The sequence below is a fragment of the Erythrolamprus reginae genome, chromosome 2 (assembly GCF_031021105.1).
Source record: "Erythrolamprus reginae isolate rEryReg1 chromosome 2, rEryReg1.hap1, whole genome shotgun sequence".
Taxonomy (NCBI): Eukaryota; Metazoa; Chordata; class Lepidosauria; order Squamata; family Dipsadidae; genus Erythrolamprus; species Erythrolamprus reginae.
This window is the reverse complement of record NC_091951.1, coordinates 130,151,977-130,175,510: the sequence shown is the minus strand read 5'-3', so window position 1 is coordinate 130,175,510 and position 23,534 is coordinate 130,151,977. Positions and strand designations below refer to the sequence as shown.

Sequence of the window (23,534 nt, the reverse complement as noted above, 5' to 3'; positions counted from 1 at the left end):
ATCAACATGATTGAGCCTCCATACTCTTTATCATCTTTGTTGTTCCTCTCTGCACACTTTCTAGGATCTCAGCATCCTTTATGTATCATAATGATCAGAACTACATATCATTTCCCATCCAAAATGGACTTGTGACAATTGACAATATAATGGGATAAATCTGAAATGTTTAAGATATGGAGTTTTTTAAATAGTCATTGAATAAAATAAAATATGTGCATGGGAAACAATATAATGTCACTTTCTAGATTAAAATCAAATTCAGCAAGAAATAAGCTAAAGCAGCAAGTCTCACTGTCTCACTGTTTGAATAAATATTCCTTGCTTGCCAGAATAGAGATAGGACAGATGAGTTTAACCTGACCTCCCTTGATACAGAAACTCAGAATCTCGTCATAATCCCCATGTTCTTGCTACGTATCTCCTTTTCTGACAAAATCAAACTTTGTTTCCATGATAATTGGTACAATTGTTTCAGTATTTTGCACATCTATTGAGTCTAACTGCTTTGGTATACGAGTTATGGTTTTGGATGACTATTGGCTCTTCCAAGGGACCTTTAACAGGAAGATTTGACCCTTTGTTCCCTTCAAGGAGATGTTGTACATTATATGTTTTTATTTGTATGGCAGTCATATTGGGTAGTTGCTTATTATATCAGATTATATTTTTCTTTTTAACATTTTTGCTATATCTGGAGTTTTTTAAACCATTCAGAGTCACATAGAATAGAATAGAATAGAATAGAATAGAATATTATTGGCCAAGCGTGATTGGACACACAAGGAATTTGTCTTGGTGCATATGCTCTCAACGTACATAACATAAAATATACATTTGTCAAGAATCATGTGGTACAACACTTAATGATTGTCATAGGGGTAAAATAAGCAATGAAGAAGCAATATTAATAAAAATCTTAGGATATACGCAACAAGTTATAGTCATACAGTCAACATGGGAGGAAATGGGTGATAGGAATGATGAGAAAAACTGAAATGACATATACTTCTTAGTAAATAAGTAACAGTGCGTATGTGTATCTGCACACACACATACCATTTATTCTAGTTTCAAAGCCACACAGTATTGTTCCGTATGTGTTAACATAGAAGTGCTGGGATTTTAACTATCTCTCCTGCAGATTTCAAGAGTTCAAAGAGTATTTAATCTCTGCCTGCGGCTTTCCTATTAGATAACTGGTTTATTGCCAATAGAACCTTACTTTTCTAGTGGAATTTCTTCCTGAATACATCTTTTCTTTACACATTTTTCTGCCATTTTTATAATCCTGTTTGGAAAAGGTTTCGATATACACTTTCCAAAAATTGTAGACCTACTTAGTTAGTGTCATCACTCATCTCACATTTTGACTCTACTGGCCAACAAACATAAAAATAATTAAAATAGTTCAAACACAATTCAAAGAAAATATTAAGTATAAAGAAAATTAAATATCTGGGAATTTGGTTATTGAGAAATCCAGCTAAAATTGAGGACGTGAATCATAGATTAATATGGAGGAAAATGTTGAAACAGATGAAGCGCTGGAAAGAGAAAAAGCTAAGGAGAATCTCTAAAATAAGGGCCTTGAAAATGATGATAATTCCCAAAATGATGTATCTGTTTCAGGTACTGCCGGGGGGGGGGCGCTACCAGCATCCAAGTTTAGAGAGTGGGACAAAAAACTTAATTACTGGGTTGAAGAAGATAAGAGACCAAGAATAAGAAAACAGTGGTTAATAGCGAACGAAAAAGAGGGTGGATGGGGAATTCCTTGTTTGGAGCTGTATAGGGAAGCATTTCAAATTGAAAGATTAGTGGAGTTGCAATTATTCGAGAATAAATGGGTGAAACTGGAAAAACAGATAAACAGGATGAAGAATAGAGAATTAATCTTTATAAAGTGGAATAGGAGTGACTTAAATAAACTAATAGGTCCCATGAAAGGGACTATGGAAATTTGGAAAAAATGGCAGGGGAAAATGGGATTATATAAATCAAAATTGTCATCGATTTATGTAATAAATAAAGATAATGAAATAAATTTAAATAGGGGTATAGGAGAGTTGAAGGCAAGAGGGATAACTAAGATAGAACAGTTATATGAGAAGGATGGGAGGTCAAGTAGAAATCGTATAGAATGGTGGTTGGGTAAGGGAAGATGGCTACAAATAAATGCAATATGTAAATATCTGAATGAAAGGGAGAATAAAGAAGCACTATTTAGGGAGGAGATAGAGTTAGAGAAAATAATAAGAGAAAAAACTGAGGGTACTAAGGCGCAAGCAAGCAATATATATAAGATGTTAGTGAAGTCAGATGGGGATGTGATGCAAGGATTGACTAAATGGTGGCAAAATGAGATACAAGTAGAGGTGCAAGAGATGGAAAATACAGTAGAGAATATAAGGAAAATCAAGAATACAAGAGTTAGGGAAATGAAAAGGAAAATATTACATAAGTGGTATTACACACCCGTTGAACTTGCACACTTTCAACAGAACGTTAAAGGGATCTGTTGGCATGGGTGCCAAGATAAAGGAGTGTTTATGCATATGGTCTGGGAATGCCCAGTGGTGCAGAACTTTTGGCAAAAAGTACAAGAGGATATTAATAGGATATTAAATATAAGATGGACGATTACTAAGAAAATGGCAGTATTAGTAAAAAAGTAGTGAGATGGGAGAATACAGAGAAATAAAACAAGCAGCGATAGAAAGCGCTCAGGCGGTAATAGTCTTGGGGTGGAAAGATGCGACAAAATGCACAATGCAAAATTAGTATAGTGGTGGAGCACATTCAATTTGAGATTATGGATAAAAGGATGAATTCGATTAATGAAACTGACTTGCAACAGCTGATGGGGCGATGGGACAAGGTAAGACGATATATGGCGAGTAGGATCCGAGACCAAGCTATAAGAAACAAGTTGGAATCACTCTATAATATGTAAAGAAATATTTCACTCTTGGGTTAATTGATTTATACAAGAAATACCCCCAACTGGTGGTGGGGTATGATAGATTGTCTGGTGGTGGGATCACTGAGCACATGTTATATGTAATATGTTGTGTGTGTGTTTTATATTATAAAAATCAATAAAATATTAATTTTAAAAAAGAAAATATTAAGTACAAATAGCAACCATTACGATCTGTCAGCATCAACATAGCCAGGAAAGGGACTCTTTTCATACTTTGCATACTTGCAGGCATATTAGCAGGTCTTCAAGTTCTTTTGAAAGACTAATAGGCCAACTCTGAGAGGAGAATGTTCTAGAGGGCAGGCATTATAGCAGGAAATTATTATTATTATTATTATTATTATTATTAGTAGTAGTAGTAGTAGTAGTAGTAGTAGTAGTATTAATTAGATTTGTATGCCGCCCCTTTCCTCAGACTCGGGGTGGCTCAAAGCAGTAATAAAACAATATACAGTAACAAATCTAATATTAAAAGTCTAAAATAACAAATCTAATATTAAAAATCTAAAAACCCATTATTTAAAAAACATACACACAAACATATCATACATAAAACTACATAGGCAAGGGGAGATATCTCAGTCCCCCCATGCCTGACGGCAGAGGTGGGTTTTAAGGAGTTTACGAAAAGCAAGGAGGGTGGGGACAATCTTAATCTCCAGGTTCCAGAGGGTCGGGGCCACCACAGAGAAGGCCAACTCTGTGGGACCTAGCCGGCCGGTGGGATTCGTGCGGCAGAAGGCGGTCTCAAATATATTCTGGTCCGGTGCCATAAAGGGCTTTATAGGTCATAACAAACACTTTGAATTGTGACCGGAAACTAATCGGCAACCAACGCAGACTCGGAGTGTTGGTGTAACATGGGCATACTTAGGGAAGCCCATGATTGCTCTCGCAGCTGCATTCTGCATGATCTGAAGTTTCCGAACACTCATCAAAGGTAGCCCATGTAGAGAGCATTACAGTAGTCAAACCTTAAGGTGATGAGGGCATGAGTGACTGTGAGCAGTGACTCCCGGTCCAAGTAGGGCCGCAACTGGTGCACCGGGCGAACCTGGGCAAATGCCCCCCTCGCCACAGCTGAAAGATGTTTCTCTAATGTGAGCTGTGGATCGAGGAGGACGCCCAAGTTGCGGACTCTCTCTGAGGGGGTCAATAATTCCCCCCTCCAGGGTGATGGACAGACAGATGGAATTGTCCTTGGGAAGCAAAACCCACAGCCACTCTGTCTTATCAGGGTTGAGCTTGAGTCTGTTGACACCCATCCAGACCCCAACAGCCTCCAGACACCGGCACATCACTTCCACTGCTTCACTGACTGGACATGGGGTGGAGATGTACAGCTGAGTATCATCAGTGTACTGATGATACCTCACCCCATGCCCTTGGATGATCTCGCCCAGAGGTTTCATGTAGATATTAAACAGCAGGGGGGGGGAGGACCGACCCCTGAGGCACCCCACAAGGGAGAAACCTAGAGGTCGACCTCTGACAACCCCCCCCCCCACTAACACCGACTGCGACCAACCGGAGAGGTAGGAGGAGAACCACTGAAGAACAGTGCCTCCTACTCCCAACCCCTCCAGCTGGCGCAGAAGGATACCATGGTCGATGGTATCGAAAGCCGCTGAGAGGTCAAGAAGCACCAGGACAGAGGATAAACCCTGTCCCGGGCCCACCAGAGATCATCCATAAATTAATACATTTATAATTTTTATTATACAAATTTTTTACATTTGAAATACAATCTGTGGCATAGTAGTTTTATTGTATGTTTTCCTATATCTTACAGTGTGTTTGCTTTCTTTTTCTTGTTAATTATCTATTTATGAACACTCATTCATAATCACTCACTGATAATACTAGCTCCTTTTTTTATGTTATATTTAGTATCATTTGCAATTTGTTACAGAGGTTTCCAGTGTCTTCCTTCTGAACTACTATAATATGACATTTGTAAAAGACAGAAAATTGTCACTTATTCGGGTATAGCAGAGCAAATACTCAATGTGTTTTTGAGTTTCAGTGGCAATCAATTCCTGCAGATGACTCTTGCCCTGATCATCTGAGTTCAGAATAAGAAGGGCCAAGTCTATCTATAAAATAAATAAAAACTTAGAAAGACAGGTCTGTGACAGGCATCTATATTCTTTGGTAACAGTAGGAACTTCTGTCTTGCAATCTTAGTTCATAAGAGAACAAGAAGAATGAGAAGGTCAAGCTTTCTGTTTGTGGCACTGATCTCATTTGGAAAGCTTCAGCGACATAAGGATTAAAATTTTATTCCTGCTTGCCTGAAAGTAATCTTCTAGTTTCTAAGAAATGTTGGTTCTGTGAAGGAAAGTATCGAATCTTTAGAAATATTATAGCAGAAGGGCATGTTATTCAAGTTGTAATAAGGGATTAGCACAAATAGGGGCTAGAATTGTATTGACAGGTATAATCAAAATTAGAAGGAAGATAAAAAGTTATAGATCACAACTCTCTCTAAGAGAATGTCTCCCTCCTTCCTTTCTCTCTCCCTGTCCTTTCTAAACACAAATCTACTACACATACAAAAAAAACCCCACATTCCTGCGCTTCTTGTCTGGAGGGGAATTAAATAGATAATATTTTAATAAATTTCAATCAGTATAATATATTGAAGTATACTTCTGGCTTCTAAGGGGATTACCTGAAGAAATTGAAAGCCATTAGCAATTATTTTTATGGGTTTTGGAAGTTATGTGAAGGAAGTAGGAAACAAAGGGAAGGTTCAAATTTACAACATATGCTTTTTATGATATTGGAGGAAAATAAGATAATTATTAGAAACCAATAAACAGAGATTATTAAATTTGTAATGCCAAATAAATTTATCATAAACTACTTGAACTCCTTGCAACAAAATGCACTTAACCTAATGTATTTTCTCCTTCAATCCAAGGATGATGTCTAATGTCAATTAAAGAATCACGGCTTCCACTTTTCTTCTTTTAACTAAACAGTAATATATAATTAAGTGGCATATATAGTAATCAGTATTTAGAGTTCCTTTCAGAAATGTTTGGTTTAGAATTTAACAGTGTATTATTTTAAATCACTCTGTTGCTGAAATCATATTTTCTGCAATTGGAGTGGTTTACCTTAAGTTTGTATCTATTACAGGGTGCGTTCCAAATGTAATGCATTTTTTTAAAAAGTAATTTATTGAACAGATTTGCACAAACACTTTAAATTCTTCAAAGTATTGTCCTTGGGCCTCTACACATTTTTTCCAGCGACTTTACCATGACCGGTATGTGACCTGGAAGGCGTCTTCAGGGACCTCTCGCAAGGTCTTCGTCACAGCTGATTGGATCTCTTCTATGGACGAAAAACGAGGCTGCCTTAATCCAAGGGAACAAAAAGAAGTCTGCTGGGGTGACATCAGGACTATGGAGGGAAGGCAGCGTTGACACCTGATGTTTGGCCAGACTCGTAGCGCATTGTGGTAAGGCGTATTTTTCATCCATAGAAGAGATCCAATCAGCCGTGACGAAGACCTTGCAAGAGGTCCCCAAAGACGCCTTCCAGGGTGCGTACCAGTCATGGCAGAGTCGCTGGAAAAATGTGTAGAGGCCATGGGACAGTACTTTGAAGAATTTTAAGTGTTTGTGCAAATCTGTTCAATAAATTACTTTAAAAAAATAATTGAATTACTTTTGGAATGCACCCTGTATGTGCTTGTGTATTATTGCGGTTGAAGCTGAAGTAGTCATTGAGGGGTAGGACATTGTATGTACTACACTTAGGTCAGACCTAAGGCGGCATAGTTCTAAATTGTCTAAACCTAACATTTCAAGTCTGACCACATAAAGTGTTCTGTTGTGAACAGAGAAATGAAGGACTTCATTTCTCGTGAAATATCTGTGGATATTCTCGTGAAATATCTGTGGATATTCCCAATTGTATCTGATATGTAGTGCAGGTTTCAGACAGATGAGCTATATTTGAGAATTGGTCTAGCAAATGTTTTGTATGCTCTAGTTAAAAGTACAATATTTCCAGAGAAGAAGCTATGCAAGATTAGGTTAACAATCTTAATGCTTTTTTGGTAATGATGTTACAGTGGGCTCTGGCACTTATATCATTAGAGATGAGTACTCCAAGGTCTTCAACAGAGTGAGGGTTGTCTATAAGGTCGTGTCCATCCAGTTTGTATTTTGTGTTGTGATTCTTTTTGCTAATGTGTAAGACCGAGCATTTGCTGGTTGAGATTCGAAGTTGCCATTTGTTTGACCATTCTGACACAATCAAGGTCTTTTTGAAGGGTAGCAGCATTGTTGGTAGTGTTGAATAGTGAAGAGAACACATCTTGCAAACTGATATAGCATTCAATATTTTGACCACAAGTTGCCTGTTTGACAGGGACACAGTTATCCATTTATGCAAGGCCCCCGAAATGCCATAAGATTGCAGTTTTAGAAGTAGTTTGTCATGCACCACTGAATCAAAGGCTTTACAGAAGTCTCTGTAAATTGCATCTATTGCTTTGCCCTGATCAACTGGTATAGTCCATATGTTTTTGCAGTATAGGAGTTGCAGATTACAGGATAAATTTTCCCTGAAACCAAATTGTTAGTGAGTAGATTGTTTGTTTCTAACTGGAAGGTAATAGATTGGTTTATGGTTGATTCTATAACTTTGCATGTGATGCAACATAAAGAGATTGGTCTACAATTTTTGACTAAGCTGGTGTCTCCTTTTTTGAAGATAGGGATGACCGTGGCTAATGACCATAGGTTGGGCAGAGAGCCGATCTTGAAAAATATTTTGAAGATTATGCTTAAAGCTTCTGCTCAGACAGAGGAATGATTTTTTAAGAAGTAAGCACATAGCCCATCATGTCCAATAGATAGAGATGGTTTTAGGAAGCATAGTGCGTTTTCAACTTTATCTTCTATAAAATCAATTTGTGCTAGATCATTGTAATAAGTGCACCAAAGTGCCTACCGTACCATGACCTACAGTCCCTCCTATATCTCATTTATCTTCTCTTCTATCTCTTTTATCTCTTCTATCCCTTATATCTCTTATATCTTTTCTGCTATTCTCTCTAGTTATATTTTACTCCTATATTTTCTCTTCTATACTCTGATACATTCTACTCGTATATATCCTCTATAACCTTCATTGTGTATTATTGTGTATTGGACAAAACAAAAAAAGAATTTGTGGTACAACTAGGGGCATGAGCCATTGCTGTTTACAAAGACTGAGCCCAGAATGTGTTAAAAAGGTTGGATTTAATTTTCTGTGCTAATCTGGATTGAATTAATTATTCTTTCCATTTTATTACCAAAGTTATACTCCATCCTGTAAATGGGGGTGTAAATTAATTTTGCCACATAATTTGATGAGAGGTTTAATTTGATGAGACATTTATTCATGCTAATTCCAAGAAAATATATATAAAACTTATTTAAAAGTGTGTAAAAGTGGCAGGTCCATCTAGTGCTTTAATTTTACAGTAGAAAGCTCTCTTACAAGTGCAGTTGTATGGCCACTTGTACTGTTCTACTTTTGTAGTATATCTTGAAATGGCCATTTGACTCTCCTTGGAGATAGTGATAGGCTCTTTCACTGGTTTCTAATGTATTTTCTGATTATAATGAGTGGCACTCAAAGAATAGAATCGGGACAAAATAATTTTAACAAGCGTGCAGCAAAAATAAATTTGTTAGCAAGGAGAATGTGTGTAAGAAAGTGATTCCTTCTTGGAAATAAGGGAGAGAGGGCAGTCAAATAATAACTATAGTTTGAAAAGCAACAAAATGAGACATTATTAAGATAGAAATTCTATCAGGTTCTGAAAACCAAATAATTTGAGTTATAGTTATTTTGGTCTTCTGGCCAAAGCTTCAATGTCTTTTCTCCTTGCTTTTTTCTTGAATCTTATTTTGTCTAGATTAAAGATCTCCAAACGTGGCAACTTTAAGACTTGTGGACTTCAACTCCCAGAATTCGTCAGCCAGAATTTGAAATTGAAATAATCCACAGGTCTTAGAGTTGCCAAGTTTGGAGACCCATAACCTAGAGCAGTGAGTGTGAACTTTTTTTGATTTGCGTGTCAAAAGGGGGCTGTAAGGGAGTGGGGGGGCACGTCCATGCATGCATGCACACACCCATAATTCCATGTGCCCCCCATGCATACGTACATGACACTCCCCTGCTCCCGGCATGCAATGGCACACCCATTTTTTGCACTCCACAGGCTTTAGAGCTTCCCCCTCCCCCAGAGGTCCACCGGAGGCTAGAAACTACCTGTTTGCCAACTTATGGTTGAACTGGAAGTTCCATTTTTTTTGCTCTCTCCAGACTTCAGAGCCTTTATAAGAGCCTGGAGAGAGCAAAAACAGCCTCCCCCACACACACACACCTGGAGGCCCTCTGGAAGCCAAAAATGGCCGATGTCAAATTGGGAAATGGGCCATTTCTGCTTTTAAAAGGGCCTTTGGGGATGGGTGGGGAAGGCTGTTCTTGCCCTTCACAGGCTCCTAGAAAGGCTTTGGAGCTTGGGGAGAGCAAAAAATGGGCCTTCTCCATCCCCTCCGGAGGCTAAAAAGAGGCTGTTTCCTGACTCACAGTGAGCCCAGAGGGCCTGAAAATCAGCTGATCTGAGCTTGCGTGCCCACTGATATAGCTCCGTGTATCATTTGTGGCACGTGTGCCATAGGTTCACCATCAGAGGCCTAGAAGGAAATGTCATTAAGGAAACAATAAGATATTGTATTAGATTTATTTCTTCCCATTTAAGAGCAGAATGGGCATGAGCCAATCAGTGATGATAGATAACATTTCCATTTTTGGATTGGAATGTAATAGTTTATTCTTAACCAACAGAGCCATTCATTTATATATACAAAAACTGTATGCAGACAATAAAATTGAATCTATATTGGTTCTAATTGAAATATAGATAGTCCTTGACTTACAACAGTTTATTTAATGGCAATTACAATGGCATTGAAAAAAGGGACTTATGACCATTCTTCACACTTAACAACCATTGCAATATTCCTATGGTCACATGATAAAAATCCAGATGCTTCGTAACTGGTTCATCTTTATGTCCAAAGGTCATGTGATCCCCTTTTGTAACCCTCTAACAAGCAAAGTCAATGGGGAATCCAGATTCATTTAATAACTGTGTTACTATCTTAACAAATGCAATATAACAACTGTAGAAAGAAAGGTCCTAAAATGGGGCAAACTCACTTAACAACTGTTTCACTTTGTAATGTAGGACTCCATTTTGGTCGTAAGATGAGGACTACCTGTAGTTGTTCTAGATGACATAATACAGATGTTAAAATTTGCTTCTTTTTCTGTTTGTTACAATCAGTGAATAGTTTTTCCAGTGAAACTTCATATATTTTTCATCCAATTATTTGACACTAGAACGAAATGTTCCAAACCACCAAAAGCTAATTTCTACTTCAGAATACAGAAAATAGTCCAGTATGGTAAATATCCTACTTTTAAAGGAATATTTAATCTGTTTAAAGCATGTATAAATGAAGCTCAACAAAAGACAGCAAAAGATATTCCATTTGTCATTCTAGATACTGGGAAGGCATTTTAAACCCCAAGTGTTTTCTTTTCATCATCTGCTTCATGGAACCATTAAAGCATTGTTTTATTCTGAGTGCTTTGCGATTTAATGTGCCTATACATCCAGTTCAAAGCATTCGAAACAGATCCTGTGAAGAGGGAATCTTGGTTGCACTTCACCAGTATCACTACAGGGAGACCTTCAGACCATGGTGTATTTAATACAAACTTCTTAAGGGATTTTTTTCGTGCTTTATTCAGCTAAATGCTATCAAAACCTCTTTCAGACATTCAAGGATAGGCATGGCCTTATTCATTTTAAATACAAGTAGTCCTCGACTTACAACAGTTCATTTAGTGATTGTTCAAAGTTGCAGCATCACTGAAAAAAGACATGATCATTTTTCATGACAGTTGCAGCATCCCCATGATCACACTTCCAACACTTGGTAAATGGCTCATATTTATGATGTTTTCAGTATCCCGGGGTCATGTGATCTCCTTTTGTGACGTTCTGACAAGTAAAGTCAATGGGGAAACCAGATCCACTTAACAGTCGTGTTACTAACTTAACAATTCACTTAATGACTGTGACAAGAAAGATTATAAAACTGACTTAACAGGACTCAACTTTAAGCTCAAACTTTGTGGTCGTAGGTTGAGGACTACCTATATCTGAAAATTTGTCTGCTTCTCTTTGAATTTACAGGGCATTTTGCGGATTTGTTCTTTAAGCTAGGCTTTCAAGATGCAGTGAACTAAATCCTATAATTTCCATTTGGACGTTCATGCTGAGAATTATGAAAACCGAAATCCAACATGATAGGAAGTCACTTCATTGATGGAACTAATGAAGCTAAAGTTGCTTTGTGCGGGGGGGGGGGGGGGTATGCTCATGCAACATTATTAAATAAACAATTATATAAGTACCATTTCATATCCTCCCTCTGTCTGTCTGTCTCTTTGTCTGTCTCTCTGTCTGTCTGACTCTCTGTCTGTCTCTCTTTCTCTCTCTGTGTACCTTCCATTACCAACTTCCTGTATTAGTCTTTAATTCTTATTCAAAAATCTAACTACTTTCATAGCTGTTTTATGATGCCACCATTGTGTTCCAGTTGCAACAAGGGTCTCCAAGTATAGTACTGGGAAAAAAGCTAAGTAAAGGGGATGAAGAGTGGCTGTTTAGTACTTTTTTATGCCAGTTATGTTGAAGAAATACTTGACAGATAGAAGCAAAGGAAACTGTACAGTGGAAAGCATGAGAAAGGGGAAAAAAGGAGTTTTTAGTGAAAAAATTCTCAGGTTTTGGACCTCAGTTGACTAGAGAAAGACAGTGAGAACACAAACTTCCTTGCCTCCTTTCATCAAATTTCCGAAGCCTAAATACACAAATACAAAGAATACCATAGCAGCTAAGTAACCTTCTTCTGTTTATGTTTGTCTCATTGTAAAGTTTACGGGATTATTGACAAATTGTTTAAAAATTCCAGTGTTTGGTATCTATTTGGAATATACCCTATTTTTTGGAGTATAAGACACACTGGAGTATAAGATGCACCTTAGTTTTGGGGGAGGAAAATAGGAAAAATATCTACCTAGTGTCCTCAGTCTGTTCAGTTTAAGGCTAAAGAAGCCTTTTTCACAGGGAGTAGGAATGAAAACAATCCTGCGAAGATTTAGGGAAGGAAAAACTGCTTCGGATGGAGTAGAAATAAAAAAATGCTGCAAGCCAGGAAGATTGTTAGCACCATGTTAGGGCTGAAAAAGCCTTGGGGAAGTAGGAATGTAAACAAGCCTACAAAGACTTAGGGCTGGAAAAAAAACCTTCTTCAGACGGAGTAGAGAGTTGGGAAGATCATTAGAACCTAGTTAGGGCTGGGGGAAAAGCTTGGAAAAAGCTACATCAGAGTATAAAAGATACCCAAATTTTCAGCCTCTTTTAGAGAGGAAAAAGTTGTGTCTTATATCCTGAAAAATACAGTATATTCTTCTTCTTTGGTCTTAAAACAGTCTTACTATTTTGTTTTAATAATTTCTTCTCTGCCCCTCCCCCTCCCTTTTAAAAACACTACCTGGTTCTTGAAATTTCTTCATAGCAAGCTCTTTATGTTTTCAGATTCACAGAAAATCCTAACAAACAACTGAGAAAGCTTGCTGCAGTCCATTTCAACAGCAAGGAACCTGCTGAGCACAGATCCATCAACTGATGTCAATTCAGACTGTGTGTTCAGTGCACTGACCTTTTTCACTTACTTTGTTTTGTTTTGCTTTGCTTTGTTCCAGTTGATTGCTTGGATCCATCCTGTTCCAACCATGGTGTATGTGTAAATGGAGAATGTCTCTGCAGCCCAGGCTGGGGAGGTTTAAACTGTGAACTTCCACGTGCCCAATGTCCAGATCAGTGCAGTGGGCATGGCACATATCTCTCCGACACAGGCCTCTGTAATTGTGATCCCAACTGGATGGGTCCTGACTGCTCCGTTGGTAAGGAAAAAAATAATTTTCAACCAAAAAATTTAGTTTTGATATCCAATAGACTGGATGATCTCTGGGTACTTACTTGAGATAATTCACATTGGCCAAATTCAGCTATTGTATTAAGAGTTGGTATTCCAATGTAAATTCAGACACCCCAAATCCTGCATACAACTTACAATGTAGGAATGATAAATTTGTTCATTTAGTACAGTGATTTTGAGCATTTAATGTTTAAGCTATCCTTTATCCTGTTTTCAAACTATCCTTTAGCCTTGGCAGAATTCTGAAATGCTATGTAAATGACAATGTACCCATGGTTAATCGAATCATTATAAAAAAGATTTATTTTCCAATGTTTTGATTTTCACCTCTTGTATTTTTTTTTTTTTTGTAATCCTATTTTATGATGGTGTTGAAGATGTGTGTTTCTGAAACTTTTAGTTAATGTTAACATCTACCATAATGGTTATTTAAAATTGTGTTCACCTTTGGAAATACATAAGGCAATGGAGTATATCAGAAATTTTAATTTGTGGTCTCTTATTGGTTGACTTTCTCAACAAAATACCCACTTGGATGTGCTATAATAACATATTTAATATCTCATTTGTAGAAGTTTCTATCATGTATTGTTTGCTTATAGCAACAAAAGTACACAACCACCCAGAGTTGTTGGGAGTCAGACAATAAGCAAATTAAATTAAGAAAAATAATAATCACTTTTGTGTTCAAAATGCTATTGGTTTTCATGACTATAGACTATACTGGGTAATAAGCAATACTGGGTCATTTCCATTTCTCTCTTTCTCTTATTCTTCTCCAGAAGTATGTGCTGTAGACTGTGGCACTCATGGCGTATGCATTGGCGGAGCATGTCGCTGTGAAGAGGGCTGGACAGGGATAGCCTGTGACCAACGTGTTTGTCATCCCCGCTGCACAGAACATGGGACTTGTAAAGATGGAAAATGTGAATGCCGAGAGGGCTGGAGTGGGGAGCACTGCACCATTGGTAGGCAAACGACAGCCACCGAAACAGGCACATATTGCTTTCTTTTCATAACTTGTAGAAACATAGTTACAATTGTGTATGGCAACCGGCTGTCCCTTTATGGACTCATCTGCTTCCAATCGTTAATTCTGAATGTTAAAGCAGAGTTTATATATATAATCATAAAAAATATGTTACACATACACATATGTGGTAGCAGGTTTAAAACTTGCAACAATGTACATTATCCTGTAGGTATCCTACTGATGGGATTGTTCCACTCAATTTAACTAAGAGTTTATTTTAACCATTGCCCCGTATTTTCCTTAGCTATACCATTTTCTGAACTATCTCTTTATTAAATATTTCATTCTTAGTGCATCACCACAATAGCCATCAAGAGCAGGGGTCAAGTTGAGAGGGAACTGCCCTCCTGTTGTTACAGAAATAGCTCCCTAGTATTTCCATGTATTATGCTGTGACAGTGGTCATGGTGTTTGCCTATAGACGGACACAGCATGGGAGGGCTGAAGCAATGCTACAACACAATGGTCTACCCTTCTCTAACAGTGGGCCGCTCAGCATAGCTTTGGCATCATGCAGGGTGCCAGTCCTAACACAACTGTATTGCTTTTGTTATATGTCAACCTAGAAAGTAATAACAAATACACATTGTTTTAGATCTGTGTGACTATTTTGAATTTTAAACACAAATTACTAAAGGTCTTGCTTCAATGTGCAGATTGTTCCTAGAGAATCCAGATAACTGCTGATAATAGTTGCAGTCCATTGTGTAGCATCCTATTTTATGCCTTTTTCTTGACCAGATACTTAGTCTTCAACTTGGAAGGCGGGGGGGAAACCTCTCTGGGTAAAATGTGAACTTAGAATAGGAATTCCCCCAACTTGTGGGGGTAGTCTTATCAAAATACCCTTTAAAATAAATACTGATATAGCATTAAATAGTCAAAATAAGAATTGAAAGTATAATAGCAACTAGAGACTCTAAAAGGACTGCCCGGTTGCCAATTAATTGTTTTTCTTTTGAAACAAAATGTTCTTGTCAGACTTGTGTCTTTTATTATTATTTAGGTGTCTCAGTCTCTTTGGGTAGCTAAACCTTTTGGGAAAGACACTTAAATTGGAATACATGTCTGTCTTCAACATATTTCAAGGTAATACTGAGGTTTATAGCCTACACTTTACTTGCTACTGAAACCAGTTTTTCTAGTTGACGCAGACTGGTTTCTTTATCTGCAAGGAATCAGATCTGAGGACCACTCTAAGTTTATTTGAGCTTTGTATATAATCAATCCTTGTTCCTAAAAGGTTTATCTTGTTCTTCTAATTTGTGAAAGCGTCTATGTTTTTAAAAGTGTTTTTCTGTATTTGTTTGTGATTTTATGGTATTAGGTAGCAATCCTATACATGTTTACTTGGGAATAAGTCCTACTAAATTCAATGGTATTTATTTCTTTGTAACCATGTACATGACTGCACTGTTAATTTGACATTACTGTGCACCCAAAAATTGATATATTTTGATCTGATTACTCAAATGATTTTATGTGAATTTTAGCCCAACTATGAAAATATTTAATTTATTTTTGACAGGCGAGTAAAACATGAGGAGCTTTTGAAGTATGAAGAATCTGCGTTAGTGTCTTGGGGATCTGTGTTGAGACTGGTGTTTTTTTGTTCATAAATTATCTGAACACATGGATAGATAGTGTACCAGCCAGGTCTGTGGATGATACTAAACTGTTCAGGATGCTTGAAACAAAAATTGATTGTGAAGGTTTCCAACAGGATCTCATTAATTGAGTGGACGGCCTATGAAAGGGCATTGAGTGGATGGTCAATGAAATGTAGGTAAGTGTAAATTGATACATGGAAACAAAAAGCCTTATTTTCATATACATTGGGATGAGCCTTTTTACAGCTCACTATCAAAAAGATGCTAAGCCACAGTGAATAGCTCAATAAAATTATCTACCCAATGATTGCGAGCTAAAAATAAAACATATTCCATGCTCAGACCATTAGAATCTATTGACTATCATATTGAGTGTCAGGATTAAACATATTGCTAGTATGAACAGGAAGAGATAGTTTTACATTTATTTTCTGCTCCTCGAAGCTATGCCAAAAGCCTGACTTCCAGAAGAATAATGATCTACAGGGGACGGGAGATCATTTAATTTTGCCTTATGTTGATGGAATTTTACCAACTGTGCTTGGGTTCAACTGAGCATTCAAGAAAGCCAACAGTAATAAATAAACAGTGTGTCAGGTCGAAGCCAGAATGCTTGGAGGCGTTGGCCTGTAACATACTATGTTCTTTTGGAATGTTTCTTGCCGTGGGAAGAGAGGAGGGGCAGTTGCATGAAGAGTTAGAGGTAGATAAAATAAATTCCTTTTAGAGTTTCAAGGTCATCTTTTATCAGCACTGGGCGGGAAGAAGATGGGTGTGTAGGGACCTGGTGGCAGAAGATTAGTGGTCCTTATGATGAACGTGTGAGTGTGGGACAGGAAAATAAACTGTAATCTGGAAGTAGAAATCCTGGGGAAATCAGATCCGGGTTTCCCCAGAGACGTGCCAAGATGGCTCTAAGAATAAATTGGAACTTTGAGGAAGTATTTTCCTTGGACTCTGATTTAAACTTAGATGTTAATTGCAATGCTGACACAGTGTGAAAAGAATATCTAGGAAGAAATCAATTCCCATATTCAGTGTTTTGAAACAGTAGCTAGTCAATATGGAATATTTGATTGGTACCGTCATACTTGTTTTCAACAAAAAAGATGTTAAAATTATGCTTTCATATCTTTGGCCTTCTCTTCCACAGTTGACTATTCGGCATTAAATTTCTCTACTACTATGCAAAGCACCACAACCTGTTATGGTAGATAGTGTTTTGAATGGATCAGAATAAAACACATTCCTTGTAGATATTTTAAAATTATACCAAGGTTCCCTTGTGGGGAGAGCCTGTATACTTCATCAAGACTATTGTTTGCAGTTTTTTCTATGTGCTATATCTATGCCTGTACCCAGTAGACCAGCAGATTCACTCGCAGCACCGCTGGATAGTTTTGTCCTATTAGATTGCTCTATGTGTTGAAGACTTTTTTCCACCCCTAACTGCTTTTCTTAAAGTAATGGCAATAATAGCAATAAAAGCAGAAACAATTTCTGGAAGAGATGGAATAGGATTTGAAGGTTTTTTTAAAAGAAGAAAGAAGAAAAGCGCAGTCTCTGACAAAGGCAGCAATTCAGCAAAAATGGCCGGGTGGCAATGAGAGAGCATCAAAAACCTTCAGTTCTCTATTTCTAAGTTTTTCCATTTAATCTGGAGAAAAGTTAGAAAATCAACATGGTTTGATAAAAATAGAAATGTGATTTCTACTAAAACAATAGAAACCAAGTTGTTTATTTATTAGGTTTATAGGGCTGCCTAATCATCATGTAAACCTGCTTGATATGGATAATGTTGTACTTCCTTTGTTATTGGAAAACATACGAGGTGTAGAATGTATCTATACTGAAACGCAGTTATCCTGTGTGAAAAGCTGGCCCTAATATTAATCAAAGTAAGATGGGCACTCCAGACAACAGATGCTAGGAGACAGAGATGGCAAAGCAATGTCAAGCATCATTGCTTGTGCCATGTGGTCTACTTTGTATTCTCCAGATGTAGTAGACAATGCTGTCCTAATGCAAGCTCTAAAGTAACGGTCAATTACTATAATTTTGCTAGAGGAAACTGAATATGGAGACACCATTTTGCCTTTGTCTTTAGCTGGTGTCTCTTCACATAGGCTCAAGATAGAGAATAGCCATTGCAAATTGATGTCACGGCCATTAAGGCTCTCATATAACTAAAAATGCATTTTGATTTCATGTATAGAGATTAGAAAAAACTTGTTTTGTTTTCAGTGTGATTGATTAGTGGAAGTGTCATATGCCTATTTCTGATAAATAATTGTACTGCAGCTAGTACAAACAAGTTGTCTATAAAACTTCACGTGGCCTATTGAGTTCAGGCTAAGTTTTTTATTTATTTATTTTGTTTATTTATTTATTTTGTCCAATACAAATTGAAAGTAAAGAGAATAAAAACATGTAGTAGTAAATATCAGGGAAAGGATAGAAGAAAAGATATGAGAATAGAATATGTCAATGAAGAATAGAGGAAAAGATATATGAATGGAAGAAAAGATATATAAAATATAGGAGGGGCAATTGGACAGGGGACGGAAGGCACACTAGTGCACTTGTGCTCGCACCTTACTGACCTCTAAGGAACCTGGTGAGGTCAATCGTGGATAGTCTAAGGGAAAAATGTTGGGGGATGGGGATTGACACCATGGAGTCCGGTAATGAGTTCCACACTTCGACAACTCGATTGCTAAAGTCATATTTTTTACAGTCAAGTTTGGAGCAGTTGATATTCAGTTTGAACCTGTTGCGTGCTCTTGTGTTATTGCGGTTGAAGCTGAAGTAGTCGTTGACAGACAGGATGTTGCAGCATATGGTCTTGTGGGCAATACTTAGATCATGTTTAAGGCGTCGTAGTTCTAGGCTTTCTAGACCCAGGATTGTAAGTCTAGTTTCGTAGGATATTCTGTTTCAAGTGGTAGAGTGAAGGGTTCTTCAGGTGAAGTATCGTTGGACATTTTCGAGGGTGTTGATGTCCGAGATGTGATATGAGTTCCAGATAGATGAGCTGTATTTGAGGATGGGTCTGGCGAAAGTTTTGTAAGCTCTGGTGAGTAGTGTGAGATTGCTGCAGCAGAAGCTACGTAGGATCAGGTTAACAATTCTAGAAGCCTTTTTGGCAAAATTGTTGCAAGGGGCTTTGGCACTTAAGTCATTTGATATTAGTATTCTAAGGTCTTTTACTGAGTGTGGGTTGTTTGTGAGATTTTGTTTATTCAGTTTGTATACGAGGTTCGGATTCTTTTTGCCGATGTGGAGGACAGAGCATTTGCTAGTTGATATTTGAAGTTGCCAAGTGTTAGACCAATCTGAGATGGAGTCAAGGCCTTTTTGAGGAATAGCTGTGTTGTCTGTGGTATAGTTTTACATCATCGGCGAAAAGAACACAGTTGCTTGTGATATGATCGCAGAAGTCATTGATGTAGAGAATGAAAAGAGTAGGTCCTAGTACGCTGCCTTGGGGAACACAACTTTTAACAGGGATGGGGGTAGAAATGGCATTTCCAATTTTGACAACTTGTTGTCTGTTTGACAGGAATGCTGTAATCCAGCTGTGGAGGAATCCTGAGATGCCATAGGATTTAAGTTTTAGGAGTAGTTTGTCATGGACCACTGATTCATAGGCTTTGCAGAAGTCAATATAAATTGCATCAATGGATTTTCCTTAAACTAGTAGTAGTCCATATGTTTTTGCAGTGAAGTAGTTGTAGGTTGCAGGATAATTTCCTTCTGAATCTAAATCGTTTGTTAGAGAGTAGGTTATTAGATTCTAAGTGAAGAGTAATTGATTGATTTACATGAGATGCAGCATAGTGATATTGGTCTGTAGTTATCAACGAGAGAAGGGTCTCCTTTTTTGAAGATGGGGATGACTAATGCTTTTAACCATAGCTTGGGAAGTGTGCTGGTCCTGAAGGATTTTTGGAATATAATGCTTAGAGGTTCAGCTATAGTAAAGGAAAGCTTTTTTAGGAAGTATGCACAAAGACCATCTGGTCCGACTGATAGGGAAGGTTTGAGGTCTCATATTGCTTTTTCAACGCGGTCTATAGTGAAGTCGATTTGAGTTTGGTCGTTGAGTGGGTTAGAGGTGCGATTTGTGTAGATGGGGGATGAGCCGTTACTGTTCCAGCGTATATTGCTAGTATAACAATTGTGTTGCTTGGACAACCCTAAACTGGGATTTTCTGAATTTTTAAGCCCGGCATAACATTAAGTGACATGTGTCAGTCACCTGCTGGATGAATCTTTGAATTGATTCAGCTAAGTCTTTTTCATATAAGACCTTTGCACATATCCACTGTCCAAATCTTCATTGCCTCAATGAAGTGATGAGTGATACTGACTAATGTAATGTGGTTAGGCAGCCATGAAGATAATAAGAGCACAGGTATTTTATTTTACATTTAATTAGGTCCAGCAATTCCAACAGCTAACTGTTCTTGGGCAGATATAGACCAGCTGCCGTTGTCATTGCGTTAGTAAATTCCCCATTGGAGCTTTACTCCAGTTGAATTCCTATATTCCCTTATGCATGGTCAGCACCTGGTTGTAATATTCTGTCATATTTGATTTTATGATATTTGTTGAAGATGAAGGTCACTTAAAATACTTCAAATAAATCAATATATTGAAAGAACAAACCAGCAGGAACTTAAAATAGAAGATAGAGATAATTTAAATCACAAATAGATACAGACCATTTGCAAACTAATGGTACTGGCATTCTGGCTCTACAAAACTGAGATATATCTAGAATAATTTTAAAAAAGGACTCATCCTAATCTATGCTGAAAATTTTTAAAAATAGTATGTAATCCAGCTATTGCAAGTGATGTATTGGGACTTGTACCAGTGTTCCTTAGAAAATAAGTCAGAGTCGGCAATCAGCTCTACAGCAATTTCCCATGCTGGTATTTCTATTCTTCTATATTATTTTGTAATTACGGTATATTAATATGATTTTCAGCATCAGAATTTTTGAACAATCTATTTCACATTCTAAATGCAAATCTATTTTATATTATATTTAAATATATTTCTCATTATTGTGATCTAAAATTTCAGGAGGATGAGAATGATTGTTGTATCAATTAGTATTTAAGCCATCTTAAATACACACACACACACAATCCCCCCCCACACACACATTCAGTGTGAGTGTAATAATTGAATATTTTCAAAACTTGATTCTTCAACAAGCAACTTAAATCCTTAAACCTTTCTGATCTATCGAATGAAGTATCCTTCATTTTCTCCAACTTCTGTCTGCTCTGGAGGGAAAATCTTTTTATCAGCTTGTGTGATAAACATAATTAATGATATGCAGGCTTTACAAAGAGTAAAAACGAATGCTGTTTCAGGAGCTGGTACAACACATTCCAGGATGAATATCAATTTTCTTTCACATTCCTTAGTGTGTGCTTCTAGTCATGATTAGAAATTGCTACAGCGTACTGTAAGTCTCCCCCCTCTTCTCTTCTACCATCAGGATGGAATATATATGACCTTATTTCTTTTCTAGTCCACTTTGAAAAGGCAATAAATTTATTTTTCAGTCATACAGCTTGCATTTCATCCAGGACTTCAAAGACGTGCATCCTGCAGATATCTGTAAATGACTTCCTGACCTAAATCAGAGTATTTCTTTCCTTTGGTGGAATTTCTACATGAACTATATTGATTCTGTTGCCAATTCCAGAATCTGTATAACCCTTGCCCCCCAAAAGAGGAGGGGGTTAGGTTTGCTCAAGCTGCTTATCTAGCTATTGAAAGGACAGCTCGAGTTTGGTGTTCTGAAGTGTATTCACTGCAACAGCCAACCATTAATGTTTCAACAATGTCATTTTCTGTGTTATTTTATACCTGTGGTGTCAAGCACCTGTTTCAGTGAGTTGAGCGAATTCCATGATATTGTCGGAGACAAAATGACAGAGGTATTTTAACTGTGGAAATTAATTCTGGTGTTAGACTGTCCAATGCTATTAAATCACATCAGAGGTTCAGAGTTTTAAAGCTTGTTCCCAATAAACCTTTTAAATATTCAGGTATTTTGTGTATAAATATCTTCTGTAGGAATTTAATATCATAAAATTCTATCAATATTTTAATGTCAACGAAGTAATAATTATTTCCCAGTGAAAAATCTGGATTTGGCTTACAATAGGAACATACGTAAGCAGGAGTAAAACTGGATGGTTTTTACTAAGAAATAAAACATAAGAAAAGATACTAATCTGAACTATAAAAAGGACCTTAACCTTCTTTGTGTGTATATATGTGTGCTGTCTAGCACATTTTCTTCTAATATTAGTGCAAATTATCTGCTCGGCCTCATGTTTATTTCAGTGGTTCTATTACTGGCTGAAAATGCTGTCTATTCCTTTTATCACTTAAGTCAAAGTCACAGAATCAGTGGCACAATTGTTCATCAAATAGTGATTCTTATAACCACCCTTGGCTGAAGCAGTAAAAGAGAACCTCCTCCCATCCCTCAAAACCCCTATCTTCTAGAACAGTGATGGAGAACCTTTTTCTGGTTTCATGACAAAAATGTGTGCATGTACACGTGATAATGCATGCACATTTTGGCATGCACAATGCAATGCAGCCCTCACCTATGCATGTGTGCATTATTACACCATGCTCCCCTGTGCATCTGCCCCACACTGCACATGTATACATCCCTGTGCATGCACCATGTGCACATGCCCCTATCCCGTTTTAGCCCTGGAAAATCTCCTGCACCAAACCTCTCCAGTGCAAATGGTCTATCACCTCTGCTGCTCCTCCTCCTGCCAGCCTTACGCTCTGGGCAGGGAAACCCCATCCCACTGTGCCTGCCACTCCACCCCTTTGCGCTTGGCAGTGACTGTTCTCACACTGCCTTTTCCACAGCGGCTGCAGGAACAGCAGGTAGGGGTTTCCCTCCTTCAGCACCAAAAGCTTGGGGCCACAGCAAAACCCCTTTCATGAAAGAGAAGGTGAAGCCTCCATCAGGGAGGAAGGAAAACCCCAGCCTGATGTTCCTACAGCTGCCAGGGAAAAGGCAGTGTGAGAATAACCACCGCCAGGTGTGAGGGGGTGAGGCTAGTGAGGAATAGCAGGCCTGGGGCCACAGCGGAAGCCCAACTGGACAGTGGAAACCCAATTGGGCAGGGAGACAAGGAAGCCACAGCCCCCCCTGTCCTTGCTGCCACCCCCCCCTCGCCCCTGGCAGTAGTCCTTCCCTGACAGTGGCAGGAGTACACGGTGGGGCAGAGAGTGATAGAATCAAGATCACGTGAAGTGTTAATACCACTTTATAAGGTCTTGGTAAGGCCACACTTGGAATACTGCATTCAGCTTTGGTTGCCACGATGCAAAAAGGATGTTGAGACTCTAGAAAAAGTGCAGAGAAGAGCGACAAAGATAATTAGGGCACTGGAGGCTAAAACATATGAAGAATGCTTGCAGGAACTGGGCATGTTTAATTTAATGAAAAGAAGGACCGGGGAGACATTATAGCAGTGTTCCAATATCACAGGGGTTGCCACAACCTATTCTCCAAACATTGGAGGATATAACAAGAAGCAAGCTGAACAAGGAGAGAAGTAACTTAGAATTAAGGAGAAATTTCCTGACAGTCAGAAGGCTTGATCAGTGGAACAGCTTGCCTCCAGAAGTTGTGAATGTTCCAACACTGGAAGTTTTTAAGATGTTGAATAACCATCTGCCTATAACTCTTGTTGTTGTTGTTGTTGTTGTTGTTGTTGTTGTTGTTGTTATTATTATTAAAGTATATG

General features: G+C 37.9%; 1 protein-coding gene across 3 annotated transcripts in view; it reads left to right on the top strand.

Moving 5' to 3' along the window:
* TENM2 (teneurin transmembrane protein 2) overlaps nt 1-23,534 on the top strand; it is a 1,054,259-nt gene that overhangs the window by 859,355 nt on the left and 171,370 nt on the right. For all 3 annotated transcript variants that reach the window (XM_070739470.1, XM_070739471.1, XM_070739472.1), the window contains 2 exons: nt 12,845-13,045; nt 13,863-14,048. In XM_070739470.1, coding sequence (XP_070595571.1) covers nt 12,845-13,045; nt 13,863-14,048 — 387 coding nt within the window. The remainder of the gene's footprint in view (nt 1-12,844; nt 13,046-13,862; nt 14,049-23,534) is intronic.